Source organism: Macadamia integrifolia, unplaced genomic scaffold (genome assembly GCF_013358625.1).
Source record: "Macadamia integrifolia cultivar HAES 741 unplaced genomic scaffold, SCU_Mint_v3 scaffold1876, whole genome shotgun sequence".
Taxonomy (NCBI): domain Eukaryota; kingdom Viridiplantae; phylum Streptophyta; class Magnoliopsida; order Proteales; family Proteaceae; genus Macadamia; species Macadamia integrifolia.
The window spans coordinates 80311-104716 of record NW_024868397.1 but is presented as its reverse complement, the minus strand read 5'-3'; the positions used below and the strand labels follow the sequence as shown (position 1 = coordinate 104716).

The 24406-nt window shown below is 41.1% G+C and overlaps 1 protein-coding gene across 1 annotated transcript; it reads right to left on the bottom strand.

Moving 5' to 3' along the window:
• Window positions 1–11736: 11736 nt before the first annotated feature.
• On the bottom strand, window positions 11737–14976 carry LOC122065079. The gene is made up of 2 exons (XM_042628870.1): window positions 13080–14976; window positions 11737–12191 (listed from the first exon to the last, which is right to left on the bottom strand). Exons 1-2 carry the CDS (start codon window positions 14974–14976, stop codon window positions 11737–11739), a joined length of 2352 nt encoding a protein of 783 aa, XP_042484804.1.
• Between the last annotated feature and the right edge of the window lie 9430 nt (window positions 14977–24406).

Genomic DNA, 24406 nt, shown 5'->3' with positions numbered 1-24406 from the left:
AAGGCAAACCCACAACATGGAAATATGTTAACCCAATTTTCTATTTGCTTGGAGATGAAGATCCACAAGGGCTCAGTGGGATGACTCCTATAAGCTTATCAAATCCAACACCGTGATCTGATGACTCCCATTACTCTACACTGTTGTATCCCCGGTGGGCTTATCCATTCCCCACTCTAATAGCTTCAAATGAATAAGGGATTGACATTAATGGATGTTTCATGCCTTGGGCTTGGAATATTTTTACTTGGATAATGATTATTTATACACAATTGGGAAGAAAGCACATATCTCCGTAATCACAGTTGTTCATAACCTATTATAAAAGGACAAGTGCTTCTATGACTCGTTTATAGTCTTTTTTTTTTTTTTAATAACTAGGGTGTCCGGATCTTTGACCCGACTAGTCCCTGAGGTCACTTACATAGGACCGGGTCAGTCCAAGACGGAAACTCTCGTACGATGGCCTCAAGAAGTTAGGTGCAATGGCGAAGATTTGATCATAGTCATTGTACATTAATACACATCATAAATTTACCAGTGTATAACTTTGTTTGCTATAACCATCCAATTATATCATTAATTAAACAATCTACCCTGTATTAGCGACTAAGATGTCTTATGATAAATGAACAATTTAATATCGATCTGTCAAATTTATGTACAGATCATACCTTCAATTCCAAGTTCGAACATAAAATTAATGAAGACATTTAAAAGTACTGTTTTTTCAATATTTAGTGACCATTGGGGAGGATCCCTTAGAAGTAGAATAGATCTAAGATCTTCTATGGTTGGTACTCAAAAATTGTTTCATCCTTGGATTATTCTTTCCTTTGATTGATGGAAATAGCTTTGATTTCATGGAATTTTTTTTTTTCTTTCTTTTTAGGGTGGGGTGGGGTGGGGTGGGGAGGGGGGAGATAAAATATCTCATGGTAGTTGGTGCAACTTTTAGAGTTTCCCTATTTATTTAGCTATTAGACAGCTCTTTCATATTTGATTTTCATTTGAATATGGTTGAAAAAACACTTATGCATTTTTCTTTATGCTCCTTGCCAATCACTAAGCTCCTTGATCCTCGTAGAATATCGTTATACATCTTTCTCACCATCAAGGTACCAAAGTCTGATAAAAATCTCATTTTTTACTAAAAGTCAGCAATTGTATTTAAATAATGAAAGAATGAGAGGTACAAAACCACTTCAAAACCCTGCTTCACCTTCGGCATGGCCATCAGCAAAACAGAGCTTCAAAGATAAAAAAGAAAGCAAGGATCCTTAGGACCCTGCTTCACCTTCGGCATGTCCATCAGCAAAGCAGAGATCCAAAGCTTAGAAATTACAAGAACCCATAACGAGGTCTATGCTGCAAAACCCATTCTAAATTAGACAAAATAAAAGAAGGAGATGAACTCCAAGTAGTGGAACTTCGAGTTGTTGCTGCATGTTTTGCTAATCTATCTGCCACTGTATGGACTTCACGATAGCAATGAACAAGGCTCCAAGAGATTTTATCGAGGTAGCCTTTGCAATGCCACCACATTTGCTCAAAGCACCAAGGGATGGTTGCTTCTGAACACAGATGACTACAGCATGAGAATCACACTCTATTATCAGATTTTTTTATTCCTTTGGTAACTTTACACTTCAGACCATGGAAAAAGGTTGCAAACTCTGCCATGAAATTTGTCCCCACACCTTCATAGAAAGCATAAGCGACTAAGCTAGTCCCATTTGCTGCTCTAATGATTCCCCACGTTCCTGAGCACCCTAGATTACCAAGTGAACAACCATCAATGTTCAACTTGAAGGAATTAATAGGGCGGCGCTCCATTGAAGCTCAGGGATGTGATTTGCTCGAGTTCTTGCAGTGACTACTCCCATGCTTTTTACAAGTAAGAAATCAGCCATCATTCGGACCTTAATAGGAACTAAAACTGGGAAATCGTTGATGTCCTGTAGAATATTTTTTATTCTCATACCCACTAGAGCATGCAGGTTGTCAAATCTTCTTTTTTTGGCTAGAAATCAGAATTGTATTAAAATGTAGAAGAGAAAAAGATATAAAGGTATATCAAAGAATCTGTAGCTAAAGAAAGGACCCCACCTTCGGTTTGGAGAAAGAATCACATCTAATCTCCTCAATAATATGAGTAGGAAATTCCTCCATGGTTCCAGATACTCCTGTTTTTGCAACTGATTTGGCAAGGTAATCAGCAATGGGATTGGCATCCCTAAAGCAATGAGTGATCTTCCAAGAGATAGAACTAAGGTAGTGCTGTAGAGAGAGCCACTCTTGCAGGGCAAACCAAGGAAGAGACTTACCTTGAACAGCGGTGACTACTACCACAGAGTTAGTTTCAATCCACAAGTTTGTAATCCTTTGACCCATTGCATGGCGGATACCATGAAGGAAACTCATGAATTCTGCATAGTAGTTCATACTGATGCCAAGGAAGAGCTTGAAAGAGAATATAACTTTCCCATGGGAGTCTTGAATGACGCCCCCACCTCTTGCTCTACCAGGGTTCCCTATGGAGCAGCCATCGATGTTTAGCTTTGACCAGGCGAGTGGAGGCTTGCACCAAATGACTTCAAGAATGGAGGGAGGGTTGCCTAGAGCTGCCTGCAACCCTAGCTTCCTGCAGCAAAGTAGATCGGCAGAAGACCAAATGACCCCTTTTAAGGTGAGATTAGACTCCTTAAGCATCCTCAAGATATTTTTGAACAGCAGAGAGGCATCCCTACTCTTACCACCATGCCATCGATGATTCCTTTCTTGCCAGATAGTGTCGGTCACTATAATCAAGCCAGCCGCCCAAGGGTCCTTTACCGATAGAATTCTTCACTTTCTTTTCCACCAGGAGATCAATTTAGCAATGGAGGATTGATCCTTCCAAATCAATCCAAAGCAGCTCAAGAAATTTTTCCAAAGAGTCCGAGATACGCTGCAATTTAAGAAGAGATGGGGCAGAGTCTCAGAGTGGATACCACACATGACACATTTGGAGGCAAAAGAGATGCCTTTTTTCCTAATGAGGTCATCAGTAAGAAGCTTCCCATGACACAGACGCCAGCCAAAGGTTGACTATCGAGGAGAGAGGGCTTTCATCCAGACCAACTCATGCCAAGGAACCTTGGGGTTTCGGCGGCGGATATCATTCTAGGCGAAGAAGGTACTGAATTGTCCAGAGGTGGAGAGGGTCCAAACACATTTATCTTATATGTTACCCCTTGGAATATTGATGGTTGAAGCAGCTACAAAAAAATCTTGAAGAAGAGAAGATGAAACCATGGGGAAGTTCCATTCATTATTGTCAATAAAGTCTGCAACTTTCATGGAGGAAGATGCAAACAACTCTTCTCTCAAACCAGCTATTTCTTGAATAGATTCAAAGCCAACCCATCTGTCTTTACAGCAGTTTATAGATACCCCATTACCTACCACCCATCGCTCTTTGCGAGAGACAAGAGACCACATTCTTCGAAGGCCTGGCCAAATCGTGGAATATTTATACCCCTTCTTAAGCTCCCCATTTTCCCTCAGAAAGCGAGCATTAATAATGTTGCTCAAGGCCGATGTTGAGTGCTTTATATTCCATATCTGCTTACCGAGAAGAGCTTTGTTGACATCCCTCAGACACCTAATTCCAAGCCCTCCTTCTTGTTTAGGCTTGCAGATTGAGTCCCAATTGATTGTTACTCCTTTGGCTGTTTCAGGATCGCCACTCCAAATGAAGTTCTGTATCCATCTCTCCATGGTGTTCAGTAAGGAGCTAGGCCACCAGTCTACAGAGAAGTTGTGGGACGGCATACCAAATATAACAGATCGAACCAGTTCCACCCTACCAGCCATGGATAGGAGCTTTCCTTTCCAACCAACCATCCTTCCTTTAATTTTATCCATCACTGAAAAGGAGAGGTTCACGAGTGACCCTACCCTTGAAAATTTCCAGTCCCAGATATTTTGTAGGGAACTTGTAGATGGAGATTTCAAGGGTATCAGAGATGAGTTGCCTCCTATCCAAAGACATCTTCCCCAGAAAAATTTTACTCTTGTCGAGGTTGATTTGTTGACCGGAAAATTGCTGATACTTTGTAAGGAAGTCATTGAAATGTCTGACATATCTGATGGAGCCATTTAAAAAGAAAAAAATATTGTCTGCAAAGAGGAGAAACCAAGCATTTGGACACCTTGAGGACCCTTGATGGCTTCCAGTTTCTGGTCTTGAAGCATAAGGCGGATTCCCCTACACAGGACCTCCTCGGCAAGGATAAATAAAAGGGGGGAGATGGGATCACCCTGACGCAGCCCTCACTCAACACCCAAGAAACCAACCGGACCTCTGTTAAGCAACACTGAAATTCTAGATGAACGAAGAATTTGACGCAGCCAAGCAATCCAGGTATCAGGGAAACCAAACTTTTTCAGGACTTGGAAGAGAAAGCTCCAAGAAACAGTGTCAAAGGCTTTCTGGATATCTATTTTTATCCCCATACCTCCACCTCTTGTACAGTCAAACATGAGGTTAGCTAACTCTGAAGCCAGGCTGATATTGGACTGAATTACCTTGCCCTTCTGAAAGGCGCCTTGCTCTTCAGAGATGAGCTTAGGGAGGAGAGAAGAGACCCTTGTGGCCATAACCTTGGATAAGATTTTACAGAAAAAATTTTGCATATAAATCGGCCTAAATTTGTCCAGAGAGGTTGCACCTTCCATTTTCGGGATAAGGACCAAGAAGCTATTATTGATTCCTTTAGGAAGGGTTCTAGATCTGAAGAAGCTCTTCACAGCATGGCAAACATCAAAACCAATCAGCTCCCAACAATGTTTGAAGAAGGCACCAGAGAAACTGTCAGGGCCTGGAGAACCGTCAGGTTGTCAAATCTTCTTCTATTTTTTTCACTCCAAATGTGATATGGAATAATAACTACCATAGACGGACACCACCCTTCCTTTTCTTTTCCACCATGAGAGAAGGCTTTCAATCTCAGGAAATCCAGACCACCTTAGATTAAAAAAATTCAGCATGGAAGACCATAAAGAAGCTGAATACTCACAGTGAATAAAAAGATGATCAAAAATTTTCACACTTTTGCCACAGAGAGAGCACCTCGACAGCATAGGGACTGATTTGCTGGCTATTCTATCATCAGAAGGAAGAGCACTATGCATTATCACTATTCAAAGGTTGATAGCCACGGGTGAAGGCCCTTCAACCAAACCGCACTCCACCATCCTCTGATTTGGATTTTGTCCCTAATTCTTTCCCAAGTAGATGGCACTGAGAATTTTCCTGACTCTGTCAACTATCAGACCCTTTTATCCTCTATCGGAACTGAAAGAAAAGGAATCGACTCTATCTGAGTTGAAATATGCTGAAAATTATTTGGTAACTGTTCCAAATCCCATTTCCCATCCTTAATGTAATATGAGACCAGAGCATTACCATTACCTGGGATATCATCCACCAAATCAACTAATCTTGCTTCTCCTAACCATTTGTCATACCAAAAGTTGATGGAGGAGCCGTCTCCAACAACTCATTGCTCTGATTCCATGACCAAATTCCAGACTTTGCGAAGGCCTGGAAGAATGGAGGAAGGACTGATATTACTTCTCAAACTACCATCATTCCGCATAAATCTTCCTCTGAGAAAAATGCAAACTCAGAATTATCTATTTGGATGTGCCAGCATAACTTGGCCAAGAGGGAAAGATTGATCTCTTTAAGATGCCTTATACACAACCCACCTTCTTTTTTCGTTTTGCAAACCTAGTTCCATTTGACATTTATTGATTTGGATGATGTTGCCTCTCTAGTCCAGATGAAATTTTGGATCCATTGCTCCATTAAAGTGATCAAAGACACTGGCCATAGGTACATAGAGAAGTTGTGCAAAGGAATGCTACTCATCATCGATTTCACCAATTCCGCTCTCCTTGCAAGAGATAGTAATTTTCCTTTTCAGCTAGCCAGCTTGCTTTTAAATTTATCCATGAGTGGAAGAATCAGGTCTTTTTAATATGACCTCGAAAAACTTCCACACCAAGATAAAGAGTTGGAAAATTGCATTCCGGAATGCCAAGAACCACCTTTATTCTGAGTTTTCTCGCTACAGGGATTGCATTGAGAAAAATCTTGCATTTTCCTAGATTAATCATTTGACTAGAGCACTTTTGATAGTCTTCCAAGAAGTTCTTGATATTTTTTATCCCTTTAATATCTACATTCATGTAGATTAACAAGTCATCAACATATAAAAGGTGCAATGGAGTGAAAGTGCAACAAGGGCCTGGAATAACCTTCACATGGCCTTTTGCTCTAAGATCTCTGATACCTCGACATAAAACTTCCTCAACAAGAATAAAAAGCATTGGGGATAGGGGATCACCCTGAAGAAGACCTCTCCCTACTCCAAAAAAATCCACAGGTCCACCATTCACTAGCACTGACAATCTGGTGGAGATTAAAATCTGCTTAATCCAGTCAATCCAGGTTTTAGCAAAACCAAATCTTCTGAGAACATCAAAAAGGAAATCCCATTCTAGGATGTCAAAAGCTTTTTGGATGTCCAACTTCATCCCAATGCAGCCCCCATAACATTTTTTATACATCATATTAGTAAGCTCAAAGGCAACTCCAATGCTAGAAAAAATTATTTTCCCTTTCTGGAAAATGCCATGTTCTTCATTTTATTCTCCTTAGGCTGCATTTGTTCCAGAAATGATGTTTCGTCTCACAAATGGAAATTTCAGTTTGTGTCAAAATTCCGTTATTTTTTTATTTTTTATTTTTGGGAACGAAACTAGAACGACAGAACTACCTTTTGTCGTTTCATCAATTCTCGTTTGTAGCTTCTTTTTTTTTCACTTTTTGTTAAAAAAAATGAAACACGCCATAAATGCACCAAACACTTTATTCCCTTTTTTTGTTCTCAAAAAAACTCTAGAAACGCTTTTCTGGAACGTTGCCAAATGAAACTTGACTGTTTTTCTGCTTTGCTTCAGAAATTTTAAAATTTTGAGAACTTTTTTTTTTTCCCTTGCTCCTAGTTTCTTGAGGTGTCTTGAGGTGATTGTTGTTCTAAGTTCTTTCACATTTCAGTTAAAATCAAAAGAGGAAGAAATATAATTCGAAGGCTTGAGGCAGAGGATGATAGTATTCTCACTGATTGTGATGCTATTGGCCAACGCATGGCTAGTCATTTTTAGAGATTCCATAAGTGGGGGATCACTGAAAGAAATGTAAATCTTTTATCTGTGATTCTAAAGGTTCTCAATGATCAAGATATGAGGTCCACACAGCTATTCCAACTCCTGATGAAATCAGAGCAGCGATTTTTAATCTTGATCCTTCTAATGCCCCTGGTCTAGAAAGTTTTCCAAGTACTTTCTATCGTTCTTGTTGGGATATTATTGGCCCAGATATAAGTCATGCTTTGAATAATTTTTTCAAGGAGGGGGTGATTATAAAAGGGTTTAATAATAATTTTCTGACTTTAATTCCTAAAGTCAAAAATGCCCACAAAGTAGGCCAATTCAGACCCATCTGTTTAGGCAATTTTTTCTTCAAGATAATTCCTAAAATTTTGGCAACTAGGTTATCCCCTTTATTGCATCGTATTATTTCTGAGGAGCAAGGTGCTTTCCAGAAGGGAAAGATTATTTTTTCCAATATTAGTGTTGCTTCCGAGTTATCAAATATGATTGCCTAAAAAAATTTGGTGGAAACATAGAGCTGAAATTGGATGTGCAGAAACCCTTTGACACTCTTAAGTGGGATTTTCTATTTGATGTTATGTATAAATTTGACTTCTCTCAAATTTGGATTCACTGAATTAAGCAGATTCTAATCTCCTCTAGATTGTCTGTTCTGATTAATGGAGGTCCTATAGGTTTCTTTGATGTGGAAAGAGGTGTTTGGCAAGGGGACCCTCTATCCCCTATCTTATTCATTATTGCTGAAGAGGTTCTTTGCAGGGGCACCCATGATCTTAGGGAAAAAGGTTTCCTAAAAAGTATAACTGGGCCAAGGAGTATTATCACCCCATCTCATCTTCTTTATTCATATGATCTTCTAATATTTATGGCTGCAGAAATTAGGGCTATAAAGAAACTTAAGAGACTTTTGGATGAATATCAGGCTTCATTTGGGCAGCAAATAAATTTAGAAAAAAACAACATTTTTCTAGGATCCATTTCTGTGTCAAGGAAGCATATGATCAAAGATATTTTGCACATTTTAGAATGTCATTTCCCTACCCGATATCTTGGGGTTTGAAGGCCGAGTTAAGAAGGATAGAATTCTTCCAACGATGGATAAGTTTAAAGCAAAGCTCGCTAGTTGGAAGGGGAAGCTTCTCTCTATGGCTGGATGGGTGGAATTAGTTAAAACTGTTATGTGCAGCCTTTTGATCCACAACTTTTCAATTTATTTGTGGCCTTCTTCCTCTATTGCTTCAATGGAGAGATGGGTGAGAAATTTCATTTGGAGTGGTGATTCAAGTTGCTCTAAAGCTATTGTTGTGAAGTGGGACACTGTATGCAGGCCTAAAGGAGAGGGCAGGTCTATGCCATTTTAAAGATATAAATTTAACACTTCTAGCTAAGTTATGTTGGTACGTCAAAACTGAAAATTCTCCTTTGGCTAGGTTCCTGAGAGGAAGATTTGTTGCATCTGATGGCTATCTTAAACGCCATATTTCCTCTTCTTCTATTATGCTTGGATTAAAAAAAGTGCGGGGTTTTGTTTCTAATAATCACGGTGGATTGGTGGAGACGGGACTAGCATTAAATTCTGGTATGATCGCTGGTTAGGCCAAAGAGGAATCAATGACGACCTCCCCAGTGATCTGCTTCCAATGTGCTCTACAAAGGACTTGGATTCGAATTTTATTGAGGAAGGTGAATGGGAGTTGCCTGAGGAAATGCTCAATGGAATGCAGCAAATGTGTAATTGTATTTTATCTTTCCCTATACCCTCTATTGCTGCTTCAGATAAATTGATTTGGGCTCTCACTAAATTTGGAAAATTTTCAATTTTCTCTGCTTGGGAATGTCTAAGGAATAAAGATCCTACGAATAATTGGTCTCGCCAGATCTGGTTGAAAGGTTTCACACATCGCCAATCTCTCTTTGGTTGGCGTCTAGTGCATGGTTGCCTCTCATATGATGATAAGATAAGAAGATGCTCAGTTCCCCTTCCTTCAAGGTGTAGGCTATGCTTAAATCAGGTAGAAACCTTCAACCATTTATTTCTTGAGTGTGATTATGTCTCAGATATTTGGTCAAGGATCCTTAGTTTTTTTAATCAAAGATGGGGTGGGTTCGCTTCAGTGGAGGAATTTTTTTCTTGGTGGAAAAAAAAGCCGGATTTGTGTTCTATAATGGATTGTGGCAGCCCCTCTGTGTTATCATCCCAATGCAAATTTGGAATGAAAGAAATAGAAGGAATTTTGATGATATACACAGGCCTCCTTCTTACGTGGTTCAAGCAGTTTTAAAGGATATTCAGGATTATTCAACCCTTGCTCCTATCCAGATCTCCTTTGTGGCTGATTTAGTTCTGCTAAAAAAAATTTCCAGATTACTAATTCAACAGCGCCCTCTCCAAAAATTCTGGAATTAGTTTGGACTTTTCCTCCTCTCTATTACAAGCTTAATATTGATAGTTGTTCCCTTAGAAACCCGGGATGCTTAGGTGCATGAGGAATTTTGCGAGATGATAAAGGTTACCCTCTCCTTTGCTTCTCATACTATGAAGACATTGGGACTAATATCATGGCTGAGTTCGCTGCCTTCTTTCACGGCCTGCATCATGTGAAGTGCATGGGCATTGAAAATCTTTGGATTGAGTGTGCCTCCAATGCAGTCGTCACTTGCATTAGGAATCAAAAAATTCCATGGTGTTTTGAGCAAAGATGGTTATTTTACAATAATTTTTTGAATGAAATAAATTGGGAAATTTCAATTTGTTACAAGGAAGTTAACGTCGCCGCAGATAAGCTCGCAAAGCATGGAGAAAAATAAAAAATTTCTGCCTCATGGTTAATAGTTCCTTCATTTTTTTTTTATCTGATGTAAGCTGGGATTTTCAGAGAAGACCCAGATTTCGGTTTACATAGTCATTTTGTTTGGGCTAAAAATCTGCTGATGGCCATGCCGAAGGTGGATTTTTAGTTCAGTAGTTTTTGTTTCTATTGTATCTCCATTCTTTGATTATTAATGATATTCTTTGCTGATCTTTAGCAAAAAAGAGGTTTCTTGAGGTGTGGTAGATGAAAAAAGGAAATTGTTCTGCTTGCATGCATAACATGAGGATGGTGGGAAAATTGACGAAAGAAATATTTTAAGCATATTTATGAGCATCCCATATTCTTGATCTCTTGCAAAGGGATTCAGATGGGAGGCCTCATTTTCGGTTTAATTAGTGCTTCTTTTTCCTCCTGCTGATGGCCATGCCGAAGGTGGGAGGGTAGAGTTAGCTAGGCTCTTTTGTTTGAATCTGTTTTATTGTATGGCTTTTATTTTCTTTTCTCTGATCATTTAATGAAATAATCTCTTAGCAAAAAAAAAAAAAAAAGATAAAGTAAAGCAACCTAGTGAATGTGTGATGTTTTTTTTTTTTTTTTTTAACTCTACTTATTACAACTTCAATATTGCTCATTAAATCGAAAGTCTATGTGTTTTTGTTATATTTTGTTATGAATTTGTCTCCTACATTGGCATAGTCTGATGCTTTACTAAACAATGGTGAAGATGTGGGCTTCTTTTTTTGAGAATTGCTTTGTTCCTGAAAAAATGTTCTTAGGGAAGAAGGGAAAGCGTACTAGCATTGCAGGGATCTCTAGATACTAACTTATAAAGTAGATCCAGAAGGAATTCTTAATAGAAAATTAGAAGTTCACCATTTTGTGTTGGATTGCATGAATTTTGGAAAAGTGGTAGATGGGAACCTGAAGTAGGGGTATATCATCATTCAAGGTGAGTTCCCAAATTCATCTATACATATTTGTTTTTTGCTTCTATAGAATTTTGTTCTTTTTTTTTTTTATTTCTCTACTAGAAAAAGAAAAAAGAATGAAGAGAAATACAATAGAGCTAGAATACAAGGAATGCCTCAACTTCTAACCAGAGTGGGCCTCTACCTTCAGCATTGCCATCAGCAGAGGCTCACTACCGCTATCTATAAACATGGAATCGAGGACGACTTGCTTCATCTATGATCGACTGAGGAAGAATACATTTAACTCCTGAAGCCCTAGACTTTGCTGCATTTTTGGCAAGAAAATCAGCAATAGGGTTCACTTCCCTGAAACAGTGGGAGATCTTCCATTCAATGGAGTTAACATAGCTAAGAAGATTTTCCCATTCTTAGTAAACAAACCAAGGGATGAGCCTATGATGGAAGAGGGCAACGACAAGGGCAGAATCTGATTCAATCCATAGGCACCTCACATCCATATTACAAGCATAATTTCAGCCCCTTAATAATGCTCCATATTTCCACTTGGAAATTTGTAGACACCCCTAGGGAAAAACCAAAGGAGAGAAGCATTTTCCCATGATGATCTCTTTTTTTTTTTTTTTTTTTTTTTAAAAAGATGATATTATTAAAATAAAAGGGGAAAATACACCAACATAAAAGAAAGGAAACACATCCGAGACCACTAGAGAAACTTGCTCTCTCCACCTTCGGCATGGCCATCAGTAGAGAAAGTAAGAAACACCCTAGTAGAATCTAAATCTATGCCTGTCCATTGCATCATTTTCAATTTCCATCATAATATGACTGGGGAATGTCACAGAGGTTTCTGTGATTCCTGATTTTGAAGCCTTCCTTGCTAAATAATCTGCAACCACATTTGCCTCGCGAAAACAATGAGAAATTTTCCATGAAATAGAGTTCAAATGGGGGAGAATAGCTCTCCATCTTTGGAGCACAAACCATGGAACTTGGTTCTTCTGCACAGCAGACACTACACCAGCCGAATCTGACTCAACCCACACTTCACTCACCCCATATCTCTTTGCCATGATCAGACCTTCCAAAACCGCTTCAAACTCAGCCTCAAAGATTTTTTTAATGCCTAAATAAATACTGAAAGAGTTGCAAATCTGACCCTCTTTGTTACGAGCAATGCCACCAGCACCTGCCCTTCCTGGATTTCCCAGAGAACTCCCGTCTACATTGATTTTAAACCAATTTGAATGGGGTTTATACCAATGAACTTCTAGAGGCGGAATATACTTAGGGGCCTCTACATGTAACCCCAATTTCCTGCAGCATAAGAGATCGCTGATGCTCTTCACTTCACCCTTCGAACTACCCAAGCAAAGACCAATCTCATGGCAAATTAATTCAAAAATATGCACATCAGATCGAGCCTTGTCCTCATGGCTTTGTCTATTTCTCTCCCACCAAATATTAGTGGCAATGATTGAGAAGCTCAGCAGCTATGGGTTTTTTAAGTTTAAGATTCTTGCCTTGGACTTCCACCATGTTATCAAGCCTTCTATAGATTGATGCATCGGCCAAGAAATCCCAAAACAAGCACAGAACCTTTCCTATATGCAAGTTGAGTATGGACAGTGAATAAATACATGATCAATGCCATCTTCATCTTGGTTGCAAAGGAAGCATCTCGATGCCATCATGATGCCTTTTGCTTTGATCAACTCGTCCGTTGGGAGTTTCCTATGAGCAAGCCGCCATCCTAAGGTAGAATACCGTGGGGAAAGACCTTTCCTCCAAATCAAAGAAAACCAAGGAACTTTTGGTGATTTTTCTCTAATTTCATCCCATGCAGAAGCCGTAGAAAAATTCCCCATAGGAGATAATTCCTAGGCACAGAAGTCCTCCATCTGATCAGGGCAAATAGCTATCTCCTTGATAGAAGTAAAAATATTATTTAGAAGAGCAGACTGTACTATAGGAAAGTTCCATTGACCATCCTGGATAAAATCACACACTTTGGCATTAGTATTAGGGGGGGAAAGGCCCATAGTCTATATCTCCTCCATCAGAGATTTAGGTCCCCACCATTTATCCTTCCAGAAGTTTGTCAAATTACCATTGCCAATAACCCAGCTCTCGTACTCTGACACAAAATCCCATGACTTCTGAATCCCCAGGGCAATTGATGAAGACCTGCTTCCCTTGGAAAATTTACCATCCTTCTTAACAAATCTTGCACGAAGGAAGGAACTAGCATTCGATTTCCCATGTTTAATTCTCCAAACCATTTTACACAGCATAGCTTTATTTGAATCTCTTAGCTTCCTGATCCCTAGTCCCCCTTCATCTTTGGGCTTGCACAGAGTATTCCACTTCACTGTAATTGCTCTCGTACTTTCCACCTCCCCTGTCCATATAAAGTTTTGCATCCATCTCTCCATAGTAGCTAGAAGAGATGAGGGCCACCAGTATACAGCAAAATTGTGAGTAGGGATACTAGAAATCACAGATCTGACTAGTTCTGTTCTTCCCGCCATTGAAAGAAGCTTACCCTTCCACCCTGCAAGGCGCTTCTTTACACTGTCCATAACAGGCATAAGGGCAGTTTTTTTTAACCGACCCTTAAAGATTTCAACCACTAAATATTTTGTAGGGAAGCTACAACTTCGAATTCCCAAAATATTAGAGATATTCTGCCTCCTTGCTGAATTAATCTTGCCGAGGAAGAGCTTACTTTTATCAAGATTGATGCATTGACCTGAAAATTCTTGATATTTTGTCAAAAAATTTTTTAGATTGTGGACATACCTCTGAGAAGCATTGGTAAATATAAAGATGTCATCCGCAAACAAGATGTGCCCTGGGGTTTTAGCCCCTCTTGGACCCTGGATTGGCTTTATTTGGTTCGACTGGATTAACCTCTTCAATCCCCGAGATAGAACTTCTTCTGCAATGATAAACAACATCGGCGAAATCGGATCACCTTGTCTCAGGCCTCGTTCCACATTAAAAAAACCTTGCGGACCTCCATTAACTAGAATTGAAATCTTAGAAGATATTAGAATTTTGTTGAGCCAGCCTATCCATCGCTCAGAAAAACCAAATCTATGCATAACCTGAAAGATAAACTTCCAGTCAATTGTATCATAGGCTTTCCTGATATCGATTTTTATGCCAATACCCCCTCCTCTGGTGGATGAGAACATCAAGTTCGCAAGCTCTGAAGCAACAGTAATATTATCATGGATAATCTTTCCTTTTTGAAAAGCTCCTTGCTCATCAGATATTAATCTGGGAAGCAGAGGCTCCAACCTCAATGCCATCACCTTTGTAATAATTTTGCAGAAGAAATTGCCCATGCATAGGGGCCGGAAGTTACCAAGATTATCAGCCCCATCTACCTTTGGGATCAACACAAGGAAATTATTATTCACACCCTGCGGCATGTAGCTCGAACTGAAAAAATATCTGACCGCATTGCTCACTTCTTTTTCCACAATGTGCCAGCATCTTCTGAAGAAAGCCCCAACGAATCCGTCAGGACCAGGCGAGCTATCCGGATCAAGCTCCCACACAGCCCTTTTAATCTCAGCATCACCAGGAAGGCCATCCAAGTGGTACTGATCAGCTTGGTTCAAGATCAAGGGAATGTTATCCAGTAATTCCTCATGCTGAACCGTCGGGGTAACTTTGTGAAAATTCTCATAGAAATCAACTATGTAGTTCCCTATTTGGATGGGATCATCAACCATAGAGCCATCCTGCTTCTTAAGTGATCTAATCGTGTTCTTATTCCTCCTCATTTTTGTAGAAAGGTGGAAGAATTTGGAATTTCTATCACCAAATTTCAGCCATCTAATCCTTGCTTTTTCAGCCCACATTTTTTCATGATTCTCCATAACCTTAATTAGGGTAGTCTTAGCCTCAGCCTCCAAGGCAAATAACTGATCATCCATACCTTGTATATCAATCTGCTCCTGAATCTGAGCTAAATCCCTCTTTGCCTCTTCCATCGCCCTATCCAGGGTGAGGAAAAACAGACCTTGCCCAGTCTCTGATCACACCCTTAAGCTTTTTAAGCTTATTGACAAGGACATAGATAGGTGCTCCCGAAATCCATTCCGACCAAGAATCCGCCACCACTCTATCAAAATCGTCATGATCCATCCAGAATCGGTGAAATCTAAATGGGCAATTCTGAGGCCTCTGACTATATTCAGACATAAGAAGCAATGGGGCATGATCAGAACCAATACGTTGAAGAACATATTGAGAACAATTCTGAAAACTGTCAAGCCATTCTTTGTTACAGAAACTTCTGTCCAGAACAGAACAAACATTTCCACTGCATCGATTGTTTGTCCAAGTGAATTTTCTGCCAATCGAGGGAACCTGAGACATGGAGCAAGCATCTACCATGGCTCCAAACTCCGCTGGAGAGCCTAGACTAAAGTTCCCTGGGCCTCGCTTTTCATGAGAGTGAAGAGTGGCATTGAAATCACCCATCATCGCCCACGGGGTAGGAACCAAAGGGGAATCAGCCGCCAAAAGCGTCCATAAAATTCTTCTCTCTGCTCTGAAGCAGCTGGCATGCACAAATGTCACCTGTATTCGATGAGCCCCCCAAGACATGGAGGCAGTTATATGTTGCTCTGAATTAGAGACAACCACGGGCACACTCAGATTGTGCTTCCAAAGAATCCACAGGTTAGTGACTCTATCTGCTCGATGATTAAAGATAACATCGCTATGAAATCCCAATTTATTAAAAAATAGATTCGGGAAATCACTCACAGAGATCATCGGCTCTGCAATGCACAGAAGGTCTGGGTCCTTCTTAATTATAATGTCCCTTAAGGCACGTTTACCGAACGCCTTTCGCATCCCTCTGATATTCCAAAACAGGATCTTCATAAAATCACCTATGGAGCACAGTCTCACGGTCAGACCTTGACGCCTGCCCCGTCACTGCGATTGTCTTCCCTTTTCTACTTTCTTCCTCTGCCCTGCATATGGCATTATCCAGTTCCGCAATCTCTTGGTGTTGAATAATCATCTTGCCTCCTAAGTACTGAGATGACGCCATGCTAGAGACCACATGAACCTCGTCGCCCCAGTTTTGAGTTCTCCCACTCTTGCCACCTCTGACTTGGGTTCTTCCTCCACGACCAGCAGTATACGACACTCTATTCTTGCGAGGGCGTAATTTACGCTATACCTTCTCACTCCCCATATTTTCTGGCACACCTACCATGATAGGACCAGCAACCTTATTCATATTTTCTTCCTCAGAAGCTTGCGTTTCCTTCTCAGAGGAAGAGAAATCGGATTCAGCTGGGTCTGATCCATATTCATATCCACCTTCACCAAGTGGATTATCCACCATAAACGGATCATGGGTATTTGTAGTAGGAACATGAGATATTGGGAGGAATATCTCCAAATCACCTTGATTCCTATCCAGATTACCTTCCAAAATTGGAGGGGAATCTCCCAATGGAGGATCTCCATTATTTATGGTATTTTCCTTAAACAAAAGAGGCGGAATATATCCTTCCAAATTAGCCCTTCCCATGTCACTGGAAACATCAGGATTTGCCGCCGGTGAGAGCCGCCCACCCTCTGTCCGGCCACCACCTCCTTGGTCCAAAGTCACAGCTGCATCTCCCCTTAAGCCTTCCTCGGACCTCTCCTTACCTTTCTTCTCCCTGCATTGGTTGATAGAATGACCCAGTTTTTTACAAAATGAGCATCTGTCAATCTCGTCTTCATACAAGACTCTCTGCTTAAACCAGAATAGAGTGTTCGTTCTCGGTTGCTTTCTCTCCACCTGGATCTCCTCCACACGAGAACCCCCAAGTTCCACCTCTACGAGGATACGTGCATAGCTACCCATAGTAGCGTTCCTCGTTCGACGCTTTATCTCCACAGGGCGGCCCGAGGCCTTTGCCATTGATAGTAAAATCCGCTCATGCCAATATTCCATAGGAAATTCAGGATAGTGAATCCAAACTAATTTAGTTTGGGTATGGTCATCATGAATACTAAATTCTGGGCGCCATCGCTGAAATCGAATGACCTATCCCTTCACCTTAACTGGACCTCGTTTCCACATGGATGACATGTCCCCTTCGATTTCAAATCGGAGAAGAATAAAGCCTTTCCCTAAGGGAGCAAGAGTTACTCTACCTTTCAGATTTCAGGCTTCCTTGGCAGCACTTCGCACATCATTCATTGAAATAAAATGAAAATTAACTCTCCCGATCAGCGCAAAGTTGAAACTTTGCAGCTTCTCCTCATATGCTTCCTGAGGGATAACTACCTTAGTGAGGGGCCCTGCATGAATCGGATCTGGCAGGTTCTCGATGTTCGGAAGGGATCTCTTCGTCACCATAGCATAGGATTTCTCCCTCTGGACAAACCCGCCATCCCTGAATACAGGTAAAGCCTCGATGGTAGCCTCCACCTGAGACTGCGTCTCAGTCCCCTTCTCTATGTTTCTGTCAGAACCTGGTTCAGTCTCATGCTGTACGCTAGGGGCCTCCCCAGGATCCTGGAGGGTATGATGTCTATGTACAGCCGACCAAAAATCAGTGATTTTTTTTTGTTTACCTTTATCCGCCGGCCGATCCCCATGGGATCCCAGAATTCCCTCCGCCTCAGAGCTACACTCTCCTTTGTTGTTCATCTTCGTTAACAAGAATCAAGATCTCCAATCAAAAGAAGCTTATATCTTGCAGACATCTTCATCTTCATGAATGCATCAAAGAGTTACGTCAGAAACCTCCCCATGATGATCTCTAAAAATACCACTGACATTAGCTCGAACAGGATTCCCTAAGGAACAACCATCAACATTCAGCTTCACCCACGAAAAAAATTGCTTGCACCAAAGAACTTCCAAAATTTGGTGGGGGGAAGTTTGGCCATTGACATAGAGAAATTTCCTACTCAGAACAAGATCATTTCTAGATTTGGGGGATATTTTCATCCCATTACAAATGAAAGAGATGTCGTTGTGAATAGTTACCGCAATCATAACTGTACTATAAGAAATTCCCTCATGTCTTCTGAGATTCCTCATTCTAGATTGCAGCAAGCGTAACGACTAGCCCAATCAACCATGAGTGCTTCAGGGACCAGCCCTTCGACTTATTCCTCCACCAGTTAATGATGTCAGCCATGATGAATTCTTGACCAATACCACATCAAGCATGGCAATAGGCCTGTCCAAACTTCAAGGGAGAAGCTGCATTCTAGAAATAAGTGGATGAAGGATTCCACACTCTGACCAAACAAATCACATCTGGACGGTAAGAAAATCCCCTTGGCCTGGATTTTGTCATCAGTAGGAAATTTCCCATGCACCCAGCGCCAATCCAAGGTCGAAAGTTTGGGGGGTAAATCGTTGTTCCAAACAACCAGGGTCCAAGGAATCACAGGGGCAGCAGCCCTTAGACCTTCCCAAGCAGACTCAACAGTGAAATTTCCCATAGTATCAAGCTTCTATACACGTCTATCTTTCAAGGGAATCGATGGGAGAGGCATGTCTTTTATTGATTCAAAGACTTGGAAAATGAAATTAGATTCAACCCGAGGCATCTTCCACACTCCATTATCAATGAAAGAGTCCACTGTAGGGAAGTGATTGATGAAGACATTCTCACCAAGGCCATAAATCTCTAAAATCGATTTAGGGCCCAACCAATTATGTCTCCAAAAATCAATATTTTTCCCGTCCCCCACAATCCATCGCTCATTCTTAGCCACAAAATGCCACATTCTCTTGATGCCAAGCCAAATAGTTGAGCTTTTATAGCCTTTCTTGAGCTGACCATGTGTGGATAAGAACCTATCCCGAAGAAGCCTGCTTAGATCAGAATTTTCATACTTAACCTTCCAAACCATTTTGGCAAGATGAGCTTGATTAACATCCCTGAGCCTCCATATACCCAATCCGCCCTCTCTTTTAGGCTTGCACACTGTATCCCATCTAATAGTGATTGCCTTAGAAGAATCGTTCTCTCTCGTCCAGATGAAATTTCTCATCCATTTTGTCAAACATTTGATGAGGGAAGCCGGCCACCAGTAAACAGAAAAATTATGCAATGGCATCCCAGTGATCACCAATCTAACAAGTTCCACTTTTCCTGCCAGGGAGAGGAGCTTTCCCTTCCCTCCTACTAACCTTGGCTTGACTTTGTCCATGACAGATAGGAGCGGTTCAGGCTTAACTCTTCCCTGAAAGATTTCCACACCTAAATATTTGGTGGGAAATTTGCATATGGGAATGGCCAACTCCTCTGCAATCCAACCCTTCCTCACTGAAGAGATCTTTCTAAGGAACATTTTGCTTTTTTCTAAATTAAAGCATTGCCCTAAGAAGTTCTGATATTTCACGAGGAAGGATTTGAGATTACCAACATACTTCTTAAACGCATTCATGAAAATGAATATGTCATCTACAAATAAGAAGTGAGAGGGCACAACAAACCCACGGGGACCAGAAATTGGTTTAATGAGGTTTTCCAAGGCCTTCAAGCCCCTGCACAAGACCTCTTCAACAATGATAAACAAGATAGGGGAGATGGGGTCATCCTGTTTGAGACCTCTACTGACACCAAAGAAACCGACCAGCCCACCATTAAGCAGAATTGAAATTTTGACAGACTTTAAAATCTCATGAATCCAGCCAATCATGATATCAGAGAACCCAAATTTTCTAAGGGTCAGAAATAAAAAACCCAAGAGAGAGTATCAAAAGCCTTCCCAATGTCTACCTTAAGACCCACTCCTCCTCCTCCAGATGTCTTCCCCATCCGATTTGCAAGCTCAGAGGCCAATCCAATATTGGATTGAATGAGCTTACCTCTCTGGAAAGCCCCTTGCTCTGGACAATTGAGGGAAAGGAGGAATCCACTGATGCGAGTGGCCATAATCTTGGGCATAATTTCACAATAAAAATTGCCCATGCATAAGGGGCAAAACTTATCCAAGGGGCGAGCACCCTCTACCTTAGGAATTAATAAAATAAAATTATTATTGACTCCATTTGGGAGCGTACCTGAGGAGAAGAAGTACTTAAGCACCTTACAGACATCACCCTGGATTACATCCCAACACTTCATGAAGAAAGCCCCTAAGAAGCCATCGGGACCTGGAGAGCTGTCTGGATCTAAATCCCAGACCGCCACTTGATTTCTTCTTCTGAAGGGATTGAATCAAGCACCATTCGGTCCTCATGATTTAAAACAAATGGAATGGAATCCAGAATTTTAGGATGGTAGTCCGGAGCAACACTTCTGTGAAAATTTTTGTAAAAATCCACAAGGTAGTTCCCCATCAGGTCTTAGTCGCTAATCACTACCCCATCATCTTTTTTAATAATACTGATGGCATTTTTGGATCTCTTCACTTTTGTCATAACGTGAAAGAAACTGGAGATTATATCCCCTTCCCTCAGCCATCTGACTCTGGATTTCTCCGCCCACATTTTCTTATGATACTCCATGGCTTTCCAGTACCGGTTTCTTGCATCTACTTCAAAATTAAAGAGCTGGCTGGTAATCCCTTCATCTTCAATTCTTCGCTGAATGGCCTCCAGTTCAGTTTTAGAGTTCTTGACCTCTACTTTTAGCTTAGGGAAAGCAATACGTGACCAAGATCGAATTATTGGCTTCAACATCTTAAGTTTCTTAGCCAAAATGGAGATGGGGGAGCCATATAAATCAATACTCCAAGCATTCCCCACCATAGTGGTGAAGTCCAAATGGTCTAACCAGAATTTATTTAATTGGAAAGTATGATTCTTTGGTTTCATAGTGTTACCTGAACGAACTAGGACAGGGAAATGGTTTGAGGCGACTTTAAGAAGAACCTGTTGCACACAACCATTGAAAGATTCTAACCATTCAAAATTGACAAAAGACCTGTCCAGGACAGCAGTGACATTTTCCCTTTTCCTGTTGTTGGTCCAAGTGAACTTTCTTCCAAAAGAGGGAACTTGGATCATAGAAGTGGAGTCCACTATAGCTCTAAATTCCGCAGTAGCTCCTATACAGAACCTTCCAAGACCTCACTTTTCATGGTTGAAGAGGGTGGCATTGAAATCTCCAATAATCATTCTGGGCCTATTCAAAGACCCAACGACCAAATCCATCCAAAGACTCCTGCGATCAGCACTGAGGCATCTAGCATAGACCATCGAAATGTCCATAGTGCAACCTTGTCAATTTAATTGGAGGGAAAGTTGTTGGCCTGATATGAGGAGATCACTGGCTTTAACAAACTTCTTCTCCAGATCACCCATAGATTAGGCTCCTTATTATTTCTCACATTATGAATGAGGTCCGGTTCAAACCCAAGCTTGTTGAAAACAACTTTGGGAATTTAAAAAATCAATCATTGGCTCAGCGATACATATGATGTCAGGCATATGATCACTCACAATTTTCCTTAAGGAAATTCTGGCAGAGTCCTTCGTACCACAGATATTCCAAAATAGTGCTCGCATCATCACAAAGCCTAGCAAGGGACTGATCTGGATTACTTGCCTTCTTTCCCTCTTTTTGTTTTTTGGGTGACCCAACCACTTTGATTCTCTTCTCATTGCTTGGCAGCCATATCAATTTTTTCTACTCCATCACCAGCAGCATTCATAGGTTTTTTCCGAAGCTGTCCCATATAATCTGCCACATAGCCTCCTTTAAAAGATGTGCCACCACGAGAAACAAACCGTAGACTCCTACGAAAGCCTTCTTGATAACCATCCATAGGGAGGACGGCCAGGCCAATTCCACCTTCATCCATTGCACCATCAGGCCCATTTCCCAAATCCACATGGTTTTGAGCTTGATGTGGGTCAGAGATACCCACACGGTTCTAGGAATGAGGTGGGTTAGAACCTACATCCAGCCGCTCCATCTCCATCCGCTCCACATCCAAAATAACATTCAGCCTTGCGTTGGACTCTAAATTTGAATTTGAAAGAGTTCTATTATGGGAAGGCAATCCCACATTAGCGCCCAATGGGAAAGGCCTCCATGATTGAGGTGTGACATCCCCCAAAATGGTATTTGAAGATTCCCCTTCCATATTTGGATCTTGAGACTCATCTCCGCCCCCTGAGGAGGCTCCACCACCACTATCTATGGAGGTTCTACCACCACCGCCCTCTATGGAAGCACTACCATTACCATTGTCACACCCCGTTCACACAGAACCGGACCGGTGACCGAATTAACTCCGATTAACCCAAACCTACCAGGTTCATCTGATACAGTACCCCACCACAGCACATCCACATCTAAGATAAGTGTTCAAAAGTTCAGCGGAAGACTTAAATTACCTGTAAATATTCTCAATTTACTTGATACCAAAATTGTAGTATATAGCTAAGTACATGTGGGCCCGTAGGCATGATATTTACACAAAAAAAATAACAATTTACATATCAAGTACACAAAAGGGTAGGTCATCAAAATCAAAAAGCAAAATCCTGTATGGTGTCATTACTGTGGTCCCGCAACACAGCCCTCGCACATGTAATCAGCACCGTGCTCATACTTCTCAGGGACCCACCAATCCTCAACAAGAAACTCGACTGTAGGGCCTGACTCCTGATGTTCAGGCAGGTGATCTGCAAAATCATCTAAAAGAGGTGTGCACGTGGGATGAGCTCACTAGCTCAGTAAGTGAAAAGAAAGACCACACAAACAATCACATCTATATGCACTATATGCTATACAATTCATTTTAAATCTTATCCACCTAAACAACATTACTAAGTCTTAGGTTATGTGCTACTCACAACCACAGTGCACGTATGCCCCGGGTACGAGTCGTGAACTCCATCCCACGATACACCCATAATATTTTCGGAGAAGGCCCATCGTGAGTACTCAGAAAAGTAAAGCATGCCGACTACCGGCTCTCAACATAAAAGTAAATGACAGAAATGTAAAGATGCTGACCCCGACAATTTAAAAGCAATACGATTAGCCCTCTTGAATATACCACTGAGGTTACCGACTATCCTAATGACCCTCCGGACGTATGTCTAACCGCCATAGTGACCCGACAACCGCGACCACTGCTTCCCCCAAGTGATAACCCAACACCTCAACCCCTGTTGGAAAGGGTCGTAGCATAGGGAATGATAATCCTAAACTGCATACTCCTATATTATATAGTACCACTATGTCCCATACCACAGGCCACGAATGCACTCGTTTCCAAACCGACTACAGCGTCTAGTCTAATAATGCATCATGCACAATAATCTAACCATTCTTCACATATGCACATCAATCATTTAGTATTGAGAATGTAAAGCACAACACACATCATAAATCATTTGTTTAAAATGCACAAGCAATGCGTGCGAATGGCATACGAGAATGACTAATCAACACATAATTTGCATGATGACATGGCTAGTCTAGATACCATTTAATGATGCAAAAACAAGCTTAAAATAAAGGTAAATGTCCTCTCTTCACTTACTTGTTGGGTACAAAAGCTCACGTTCGGTACGGGTGAGATCCGGCGTGAGAAATGTAAATTCTAGTGGAACCTATCATAAGCGAATGAGGTTAGTATTTTACCACCTTAGGGTAAAAAAAATGATGTTTGATGTTTAAATCATGTTTAAAATCATAAAAGAAGGTTTCCCGTCCATTTTGGGCCCATTCGGGCTCAAAAAAACCGACTGGTGGGCCAGATAGCCCACCTGTCTTTGCCCGTCAGTCCAACAGGCAGGCCAGATAGCCCGTCGGTCCAACAGGCTGGCCAGATAGCCCGTCGGTCCAACAAGCGGGCCAGATAGCCCGTCGGTTCAACTGATGAGCCCCCTCAGGCAGGCGGGTTCACCCGCCGGTGTTCGCTTGCCTGTTGGAATTAAGGTGCTGCCTCAACAGGTGGGCCCCTACAGGCAAGCAGCTTCGCCTGTCGGTCTTCGCCCACCTGTGGGAGCAAAAATTGGTTTTCTCCTTTGAAACATTCTTCAACCTTAGGAAAACCAAATGGAGCTGTTCCAATCACATTTTTTACACATCTAAGGTCTTATAAGATGATTCTAACCTAGATCTAAGTTAGATTTAAGGATTGAAAAGAAATCTTACCTTCTTTGCTCAAGAACTCTTCCATAACCCCAAAATCATCTCTTAACTCAAGAAATCACCAATGCTTCTCAAATCTTGTAAACACTTCTTTAAACCTTCAAAATCAACACATAGACCATCTATTAAACCTTGGATTCATCATCTCAAGTGGGATTAACAAGATCTCAAGGAACTCTACCTAAATCAAGGGTTTCACTTGGGGTTGTGTGAAAGTTTAAGAAGTATAGCCTTTGCTCACCTAAAATCGTAGATCTCGTGTTGGGGATCACTTTTTCGGTGCTGGAATAAGAAGATCAAACCTCGGCATCGCTTAAAATCATTT